At 39.7% G+C, this 11,127-nt stretch overlaps 1 protein-coding gene across 1 annotated transcript; it reads right to left on the bottom strand.

Annotated features, from left to right (window-relative positions):
* Positions 1 to 4,861: 4,861 nt before the first annotated feature.
* LOC101688734 (olfactory receptor 2A14-like) lies at positions 4,862 to 5,794 on the bottom strand. The gene has a single exon (XM_045089519.1). The coding sequence runs from the start codon at positions 5,792 to 5,794 to the stop codon at positions 4,862 to 4,864; it is 933 nt and encodes a 310-aa protein (XP_044945454.1).
* Positions 5,795 to 11,127: the final 5,333 nt, after the last annotated feature.

Below are 11,127 nucleotides of genomic sequence, written 5' to 3'. Positions count from 1 at the left end.
GGGACATGGTTTCCATTTCTGTGCCTCACTCTAACTGTTAGGATTAGAATATTTTAAAGTTCCTTTTAATTCCTAACTTATACAAATTTAACTGAGTTAACCCTTTTTTACGGCACAGTCCACACGCCTGGTTCTCAGCCTAGGTGCTTTTACAGCAAAAGGACCGTATTTTTCTGAGCATCTACATTTTAAGAGCACTTATGTAGCAGGGACAGCAATGTTTTACTGAATAGGATAGATAAAGGAAGACCATGAATGTGCCCCATGTCTGGAGGAGCCAGTGGAAACTAGGGATAGATTCAAAGAAATAGCAATGTCTTCGAAAGCCATGGTATACATTTTCACATTCTGTACTTATTTGATTACTTGTTCCCCTTGGAGCTATGTTGTTTGTACCTTGTAATAACCTTGAACAGAGCTATTTAGCATAGAAATGAGCTGAATATCAGCCGACCCAAGTACTTCCCCAGACCAGCTATTTTCCTTTGGTATTACACCTTGAGGAGGCTTTACCTTGATCTCAGTATGTTTGCTCATCAGTGTCAGCGTGGACATACCATTTATTTATGTAAGGTAGTTGAATTTTATCAATCATGCCAATGGCACCCCAGAGCAGAGTATGGTCATGGTACCATTAGGTTTCATTACAGAAGTCAGTAAGAATTACAGAGGTATTTGCTGTGACATCCCAACAGATTTGGCCCTTGTCCATATCCTAGATTATTATGATGACAGATGTCATTACAATTAGCCATGGTTTACTGATTTCAGAGTTCCAATCAGTCAAAGACAAAACCTATCTCAGTTTAAAGGCTTGTACTGAAACTAGTTTTTATTGTGTATCATTACATATCACTGAGGACATTCAGAGTAGTTCCTTTTCCTCCCAGCTGATCACCTTCATACATCTTGAAAACCCATGGGCTTTGATAGGGATTGCATTGAATGTGTAATTTGCTCTAGGCAGGATAGACATTTTAATGATGTTTATTCTCCCAATCCATGAGGAATGTTTTTCTATCTCTTTATGTTTCCTCCATTTCTTTCATAAGTGTTCTGTAGTTTCTAGGGTATAGATCATTTACTTCTTTGGTTAGGTTTATTCCTAGAATACTTACGGCTTTAGGAGCTGTTGTAAATGGGACTGAGTCCTTAATTCCTCTTTCTTCAATTACATTGATAGTGTACAAAAATACAACTGATTTCTGTGCATTGATTTTGTAACTTTCCACATTGCTGAGTCGCTGTATATGTTCTAATAACTTGGGGTTGGAGTCTTTTGGGTTTTCCACATAAAGTACCATGTCATCTGTGAAGAAAGAGAGTTTGACTTCTTTGCCAATTTGAATGCTTTTATTTCTTTTTGTTGTCTGATTGCTGAAGTTAGGACTTCTAGTATTACATTGAAGAATAATCAGGCATCCTTTTCCTGTTCCTGACCTTAAGAGAAAATCTCTCAGTTTTTCCCCATTGGGAATAATATTCACTGTGGGCTTTTCATAGATGGCTTTTATGATATTGAGGTATGTTCCCTTTATCCCTGTACTTCGAAGAGTTTTAATCAGGAAAGAATTGACTCTGGACTGTCAGGGGAATGTTGAAAAAGAAAACCAAAGTGGGAGCATCACAATGTCTGACTTCAAGCTATATTACAAAGCTGTAGTCATCAAGACAGTATGGTATTGGCACAAAAACAAACATATAGATCAATGGAACAGAATAGAGAACCCAGAAATGGACCCTCAACTCTATGGCCAACTAATCTTTGACAAAGCAAGGAAGAACATCCAATGGAAAAAAGACAGTCTCTACAACAGCTGGTGCTGGGAAAACTGGACAACCATATACAGAACAATGAAACTAGACCATCCTATTACACCATACACAAATGTAAATACAAAATGGATGAAGGACCTCAGTGTGAGACAAGAATCCATCAAAATCCTACAGGAGAACATAGGCAGTAAATTCTTTGACACTGGGCACAACTTCTTTCAAGGCACATCTTAAATGCAAGGGAAACAAAAACAAAAATTGACTTTTGGGACTTGATCACGATAAAAATCTTTTGCACAGCAAAGGAAACAGTCAACAAAACTATGAGGCAACCCATGGAATCGCAGAAGGTATTTGCAAATAACATTTTTTGATAAAGGGCTGATATCCAAGATTTATAAAGAACTTATCAAACTCAATATCCAAAAAACAAATAATAAAATAATAAGTCAAGAAATGGGCAGAAGACATGAAAAGACACTTCTCCAAAGAAGACATACAAATTGCTAATAGACACATGAAAAAATGTTCATCACTAACCATCAGGGAAATTAAAATAAAAACTACAATGAGACATCATCTTTGGGATGCCTGGGTGGCTCAGTCATTTAAACATCTGCCTTCAGCTCAGGCATGATCCCAGGGTTCTGGGATTGAGTCCCACTTTGGGGTTCTTGCTCAGTGAGAGTTTGCTTCTCCCTCTCCCTCTGCTGCTCCCCCTGCTTGTGCCCTCTCTCTCTCTGAAAAATAAATAAATAAAATCTTAGAAAAAGAGAGAGAGAGAGAGATCATTTCAGAACAGTTAGAATGGTCAACATTAACAAGACAGGAAGCAACAAGTGTTGGCAAGGTTGTGGAGAAAGGGGAACCCTCTTGCACTGTTGGTGGGAATGCAAACTGGTACAACCACTCTGGAAAACAGTATGAAGTTTGCTCAAGACATTAAAAACAAAGCTACCCTATGACCCAGTGATTGTACTACTAGGTATTTACCCCAAAGATACGGATGTAGAAAAAAGAAGGGGGTATCTGCACCCCAATGTTCATAGCAACAATGTCCACAATAGCCAAACTGTGGAAGGAAATAAGATACCCTTCAACAGACAAATGGATAAAGATGTGGTACATATATACAATGGAATATTACTCAGTCATCAGAAAGGGATGAATACCCACCATTTGCATCAACATGTATGGAACTGGAGGGGATTATGCTAACTGAAGTAAGTCAAGCAGAGGAAGATAATTACATGATTTCACTCATATGTGGACATAAGGAATTGAGGACCACAGGGGAAGGGAGAGGAAAACTGAGTGGGAAGAAATCAGAGAGGGAGACAAACTATGAGAACTCTAGACTCCAGGAAACCAACTGAGGATTACAGAAGAGGAGGGTGAGGGGTCTGAGTGACCAGGTGATGGATATTAAGGAGGGCATGTGTGGGGATGGGCACTGGGTGTTATACGCAACTAATGAATCACTGAACACTACAACAAAAACTTACGATGTACTATATGCTGGCTCACTGGACATAAAAAACAAACAAAAAACCAAAAACAAATAAAACAAAAACTTCATGGGCTTTGTTGCTCTTTGAAGAAGCTCTCAGTGGGGCCTGGAGTCTCCGTCACCATCCTGCCTGCATGGCTGCTAGTGCCTCATAAACCCTCCCTTCTCAGCAGTTGTACTGAAAAGCCCCATTATTGTTTTCACCTTTGGTAGTTACAATTTGGTGACAAAGGACTGGATTTTGTTTGTTTGTTTGTTTGACTTTATTCTCATAGTTGGAGGCAGTTTCTTAGAAATTTGCTTTGATATCTGAAGAGATCATCTACTATATTATTTAGGGCTTAAAAACTCCATTTCCAAGCAAAAGGAATTTATTTATTTTCTTTTTTTTTTTTTGCTTTTAGAGATCAGAGATTCAACATTTCATGACTTTGAAGTTTACAGTTGCAAACTGTGCATTTGAAAATGGTTTATTATAATTGTTTTTTAATACCAGGGGTTTGGGAGACCTGAGAGGAAATCCATCCCACTTGTATGAAGGTCAAAATTGGGCATGTTGGTTTTTGAGAAAGTAAGGGCAAACAGTAGGACATACTATTATACAGCACTCTATAGTTCAAAGCTGAAGAGAAGCCAGATATACTTAATTTTTTTTAAAGATTTTATATATTTATTTGACAGAAAGAGAGAGAGAGAGAGAACATGGACAAGTAAGGGGGCAACAGGAGGAGAGGGAGAAGCAGGCTCCTTGCAGAACAGGGAGCCTGATGAGTGGCTTGATCCCAGAACCCTGGGATCATAACCTGAGCCTAAGGCAGACCCCTAACTGACTGAGCCACCCAGGTGCCCTGTGAAGCCAGATGGAGTTAAAGGAGATTATTGGAAGTAAGGTAACTCTAGCTTTGAAGATCACATAAATTCTCAGCTTTAGAATTCTCCTGGCCCATTGTCTTCATGATGCCCTGTCTGTACATGGTAATGATTTACCCATTATGGGAACTCCAGCTTGCTCTTATACAACAATTTACTGGGTGTTTTCTGTGGAAATGCTCATGAAGGCAATGATATAAATCTTCCCTTGACCCTGTCTTCTGTCTCCTGACCACCCTGGTATCTTTCCTATATGGCCCTGCAAGAAGTACATGCCTCCTTCTCCAGAACTTAAGAGGAAAACAAACTTTGTGTTTCCCAGGCACTTCCCTGTGTCTCTTTTTGTGGCCATACCCAACTCACTATTGCATTTAAAAAAATACAAAGCAGTTTGTGACTTGCATTTCTTCTCTCTTCATAATGACTTTGATGATCACACTGATTAATTTTGAAAAGGCCCAATATTTATCAATTCTTCAAATTTTTTGTCTTGTGCTTGTTGGTTCATCTCTAAGAATCTTTGCATATGCACGGTCCTGAAGGTTTTCATCTATTTTCTAAAGTCTGTATGGTTTCAGGTTGTGTGTTTAGGCTAAAATATTCTACCTTAATGTGGCATTTATTGTAGCGTAAGGTGAAAAAATGCCACCTACTATATTTCATGGGGAGCAAAAGGCACCTCACCATGTTGATTTCCACTGTACCTCACATGTGCCTCCATTTGTACAGCACTCTCCTCAGGGCACCCTTGACCTCTGCATTCCTCAGGCTGTAGATCAGTGGGTTCAGCATAGGGTTGAAAAGGCTATAAAACAGGGAAAGGATCTTCTGCTGTTCCTCAGGGTGGCGGGATTTGGGGGCCATGTACATGACAATGGCGCTGCCAAAGAAGAGCCCCACCACACAGAGGTGGGAGGAGCAGGTGGAGAAGGCCTTCCTGCGGCCCTCCCCGGACTGGATCCTCACGATGGCCAACAGGATGCGTGAGTAGGACACCAGCACCAAGCAGAGGGGCCCCAGTAAAATAAACACACAGGCTGCAAAGATGACCACCTGGTTAAGCCTTGTGTCAGCACAGGCCAGCTTGAGGACCGACAAGATTTCACAGAAGAAGTGGTTGATTTCATGAGGCCCACAGAAGGGCAGCCTCAGGATGAGAATTAAATGGACCAGGGCCAAGAGGAAGCTAAACACCCAGGAAGCGCCAGCGAGGACCACGCATGTTCTCCAGCTCATGATGACAGTGTAATGTAGGGGGTGGCAGATGGCCACAAACCGGTCATAGGACATCACCACCAAAATCAAGCACTCTATGTGAGCAAAAGCCAGATACAAAAAAGTCTGCATAATGCAAGGAGCAAAGGATATGGTTCTTTTCAGATTCACAAGATTTGCCAGCATCTTGGGGACATTGTTGGAGGCATAGGACATGTCAACAATGGCCAGGTGAGAGAGGAAGAAGTACATGGGAGTGTGCAGTCTGGAGTCTAAACAGATAAGCAATAGGATGACTCCATTCCCTAGAAGGGTGAGGGTATAGAAGAGGCAGAAGAGCCCAAAGAGAAAGAGCTCCAGTGCTGGATCGACTTGGAATCCCAGCAGGGTGACCTCGGTGATCCATGTCTGGTTGCCTCCCATGCTCCTATGGCAGAGACTGACAAGTCCACATTCACAACAGAAAGGTCAGAACTCTAGGGTAATCAAGATTCAAAATATCACTATATGTTACAGAATGATCATTTGGAAATATATTACTCTGGATTGATTTTCTGCCATTTATTTTAGATATGTCTAAAAAACTCAGTGTGCTCATATAAATCAGAAAAAAATTCCCCTTGTATCAATGGAATGACAGGATAGAGCTGTGTATAATTTATTATAAATAAAATATATTACAACATAATATACATGATTACGTTCTATAACTAAAGCATACACACAGACACATGCACACACACATACACACATGCACAGATATGTTGTTTTGGAGAATTAAAGTGCTCTGGCTTCCCTTCAAGGGTGCAAATCTTGATTGCTAATGTAGTTAGAAGAGAGATGCCCTGACAGAGTGTATGCAGCAGGAGGTAGTCTTGTTTCCTAAGGTTGCTTGTCTTCGTGGCCCATGATATGAGGTAATTAGGGCCCTCTCTTCTTCATGTGTTGCTTACTTATCAATTTACCTCCTCAGATGCTTTTTTACCTATTTATTTCAGATTTGAAACGCCTTCTAAATAAAATCTCAATTTTGTAGAATCTTTATTACTTTGTAAGCCCCTATTTTCAGCTACAAATCCTCCCTACAAGCTTCTTTCCAGAACCTCTTTTCCCATCTCCAGTGTTTGCAGTTTTATTTGAGAGTTTTATCACCTATTTTATCAACAATGGATACTGAAATTCAGGCATAAGAGAAAGAATCCTTTGGCTACTTGCAATGAACACGTGTACATATCCTGAATTCAGGTATATAAGGCGGACATTTCTACAGCTTTCTCAACAATGAATCTCAGAAGGGAAAATGAATTACAATGACAACATAGCTGTTAATTTTATTTTTGGGGTATTTTCTCTCCAAGAAAAATCTTGGAGCTTATCTTATTTTCTGGTGTGACAGAATTGTCAACATGATATCTTCCCAGATTTGGCAACTCCTGTGGCCATGAACTTCCCTCAGACCTTCCTCACCTGTTAACATGCTCACTGGCCCCTGCTGTTCTAATGGGTTCTAAGGGTAACAGGGAATGGGAACATGTGGGCACTGGTTGGATATTTCTTTTTAGGAAGCTCTTCCTGGGAGGTAGCTGGGTCATGGAACACTCTTGAACCCATGTAGACTGGGGCTTGCTGTGCCTTTGCACTCTCTTCACCTTGTCCCCAGAAACAACCTGAGAACTTCAAATTAGGCTGTAGTTTCAAATCCAACAGAATATTTTAAAAAATAATTTCAATTATTCTTTGTAAAAACTTAAATCCTCAAATTCATATTTTAAAATCAGAATCATATTATAGAGACAATTTTTTACTATCATTTACCCTTAATTTAATAAACATTTTCATGTATTAAAGTAATACTTTATAGGCATTATTTGAAACTAATGTGATTTTATTATATTACAATTTATTTTATTTCTTACTGTTGAAAACTTTGGGGTTCTTATTTCTTTTAGGTTTATTAGCATCAATATAAATATTCTTTCAAACTGAAATTTGGTCTGTGTTCATTTTTCAGGATATATTCTAAAAGTCAAATTGCAGAGGCTACATTATAGACATTTCAAAGCTTGTGACACCTACGGTCAGCTTCCCTGCAGGAAAAATGTACCAGTGTCTCCCTTTATTAACTTTGAAAATAGAATATGTGAGTAGTTTTATATAGTTTAAATTCACAATTCTTTAACACATAGTCCTCAAACACATCATCTGTTCTAGCCTCTCTTTTAAACTCTGGAGGATCAGAAGAGAGAAAGTAGACATATTCTACAGGGGAAACAGATACTGAAAAAGTCAGGTAGTGTATCTGTCATCTATTCTTCATGTTTCCTTTTAGGGGAGGAATCTCTCTTCCCCTGAATGGAAACACTGGAGGATACCTGCCCCTCCCTTGCTCTCTTATTTATAGGATTTGTAGAACAGGAAACAGGAAGTGAGAATGCCCTTTCTCTGCTCCCTTTTTGGTCTTATGCATTTCTGTTGTTTTTTGCTAAAGCCTACAGGAGCATATACCGTCCTATTTAGGGGGTGGAGGTAGGCTAATGATTGTGATTTTAATTTGGAGAGACATTATTATGTTAAAGCTATAGATAATGTATTCCAATAAGCCTCACTAAGAAAGCATATATTTTAAATTTCTACCTGATTCTTGGGTCTATTTCTCTATTTCTTCAGATCAGGAACAAGGAGACATCATGGTTGATTATCATCCCTAAAACAACAGGAGCAAAGAAATAAAGTATTTGTTAATAGTGGAAAGTACAATGAAGAAAATTAACAGGGTAATATGACAAAAAGTCACTTGGTATGGGGGGGGGTCCTTTAGATGGGACTGACAGGAAAAATCTTTCTAACAAGGAGACACATGGGCAGAATCCAAATGATGAAGGGGAGTCCACCATAACTACAGCCAAAGTAGACTGTTCCTTACACAGGGAACAGTATAGACAAAATCCCTGGGCAGGAAGTACTTAGAAAAAAAAAAAAGAAAGAAAAATATCCAGTGTACCAGAACCGTCATGACCATAAGGTTCTAAATATTCATTATAACCCTGCTTATATTTTAAAAATTTTGGAATTGATATAAAGTTTAAAAGTTGGAGATGGATTCAGATATTTGGCTACTTTTATAACATAGAATACAAAGCAACCATTAAAAATATATGAACCAAAGGAGTCAAGATGGCAGAGGAGTAGCAGACTGAGATGACATCAGGTCGCAGGAGTTCAGCTAGATAATTATCAAACCATTCTGAACAGCTACATATGCAACAGGAGATCGAAGAGAAGAAGAGCAGCAGTTCTAGAAAACCAACCACTTTCTGAAAGGTAGGACATGTGGAGAAGTGAATCCAAAGCAACGGGAAGATAGACTGTGGGGGGTGGGGCTGGCTCCCAGCAAGGGGCGGAGCAACGGAGCACAAAATCAGAACTTTTGAAAGTCTGCTCCACTGAGGGACGTCGCTCCAGAGGCTAAGCGGGGTGGAGCCCTCGTGGGGACAGTGTGGTCTCAGGTCCTGTGGGGTCATAGAAGTATCGGGGGTGTCTGAATGTAGCAGAGCTCGCAGGTATCAGAGCGGAGAAGCCAGCTAGAGAGACGGAGCCAAGGAGTGAGCGCTCAGCTTGGGGTTACATTAAACTGTGATCCGTGGCACAGTCAGGTCACTGCTCTTTGAGCAGGGACCCCACAAGAGGCAGATCTGGGGAGACCCACCTCCATCTGCCAGAAGAGCACCTCCATCTGCCGGGTTTGGAGACTCCAAACGGGGCTGTGCGCCAGAGACAGAAATGCACAGTCACAGGCCCGGTGAGCTTGGAGCGCGGCTGGAGACCAGGCAGACGGGAGTGATCCAGCGAGTGCTTTTCTCTGAGGGTGCACTGAGGAGTGAGGCCCCGGGCGCTCTTGGCTCCTCCGGGCTGGAGACCAGGAGGCCGCCATTTTCATTCCCGTCCTCCGGAACTCTACGGAAAGTGCTCAGGGAACAAAAGCTCCCAAGAGTGAACTCCAGGAGATTACCTAGCCCCGCCCCCGGCAAGAGTGGTGCAATTCCGCCTCAGGTGGAGACCTTTGAGAATCACTGCAACAGGCCCCTCCCCCAGAAGATCAGCTAGAACATCCAGCCAAGACCAAGCTCACTGATCAAAGAGAACAGCAGAATTCCAGAGGAGGGGAAAGCAAAGCATGGAATTCATGGCTTTCTCCCCATGATTCTTTAGTCTTGCAAAGTTAATTAAAGTTCTTTAATTTTATTTTTTTTCTTATAATAATTTTTTTAAACTTTTCCTCTTTTAATGTTTTTAACTAGTTTATCTTAACAATACCTTTCTAAAAAATCTTTTTTTAAAAGATTTTATTTATTTATTTGACAGAGAGAGATCACAAGTAGGCAGAGAGGCAGGTGGGTGGGGGGAACAGGCTCCCTGCTGAGCAGAGAACCCAATGTGGGACGTGATCCCAAGACCCTGAGATTATGACCTGAGCCGAAGGCAAAGGCTTAACCCACTGAGCCACCCAGGCACCCTAAAATAATCTTTTTAAGCCTTCAGTATTATAGTCATAATTTTATGCTTCATTGTATCTATTTTCTGCATACATATAGGGTTTTTTCTTCTAAAAAATTTTGGGATACAATTTCTTCCAACAGATCAAAATATATCCTAAATCTAGCACAGGGCTTTGTTCTAGTCTCCAGACTGAGCAAATTCTTTCCACTTTCTTTTTCCAATCAACTTATCAATTCCTTTTTTTAGAATTTCTTTTAAAAATTTTCATCTTTACAGTCATATTCCATCCCTTCATCATGTTTATCCTTATTTTTGTATATATAGAAGTTTTTCTTTTTTTAAATTTAGGGAGGTAGTTTCTTCAAAGAGACCAAAATACATCCAGAATCAAGTGGGTGACTCTGTTCTATTCACCAGGCTAGTATGTATATGTACTTTTTAAATTAAAAAAAAATTTTTTTTAATACTTCTTTTTACCCCCTTTGTTCTACCCTCAATTTGGGGTCTCTTCTGATTTGGTCAGCGTACATTCTTCTGGAGTCTTTGCCACCCTTTTAGTATTTTATTCTCTTGTTTATACATTCTTATCTGGATAAAATGACAAGGCAGAAAAAGTCACCACAAAAGAAAAGAATAAGAGGCAGTACTGAAGGCTAGGGACCTAATCAAAACGGACATCGGTAATATGTCAGATCTAGAGTTCAGAATGACGATTCTCAAGGTGTCAGCTGAGCTCGAAAAAGGCATGGAAGATATTAGAGAAACTCTGTCTGGAGAAATAAAAGCCCTTTCTGGAGAAATAAAAGAACTAAAGTCTAACCAAGCTGAAATAAAAAAAGCTATTAATGAGATGCAATAAAAAATGGAGGCTCTTACTGCTAGGATAATTGAGGCAGAAGAGAGAATTAGTGATACAGAGGACCAAATGAGGGAGAATGAAGAAACCGAGCAAAAGATTGTATGGGTATTTCTCTTTTGTATAAATTGTTTGCTTATTTGCTCATTGCTTAATAAACTTCATGCATTACTGGGAGAAAAAAAGCAAAATATTTTCATTTTGGAAAAATCTACAATGTAATATTCAACCAAAGATGCATATTATTATTATTATTATTATTATTAGATTCACATTATTCCTGCTCATCTTGAGAGTAATCCTCACCAGATGTTAACAGGAATCTCAAATCTAAGCAGATTTTCTTACAGTTTCATATGGGAGCAATTAATCACTACATTACGAAAAATAGTTAACCTTTGAC

Source organism: Mustela putorius, unplaced genomic scaffold (assembly GCF_011764305.1).
Source record: "Mustela putorius furo isolate JIRA1106 unplaced genomic scaffold, ASM1176430v1.1 tig00003845_pilon_pilon_pilon, whole genome shotgun sequence".
Taxonomy (NCBI): Eukaryota; Metazoa; Chordata; class Mammalia; order Carnivora; family Mustelidae; genus Mustela; species Mustela putorius.
The sequence above is the reverse complement of the archived record's forward strand: the minus strand, read 5'-3'. Positions and strand labels throughout refer to the sequence as shown.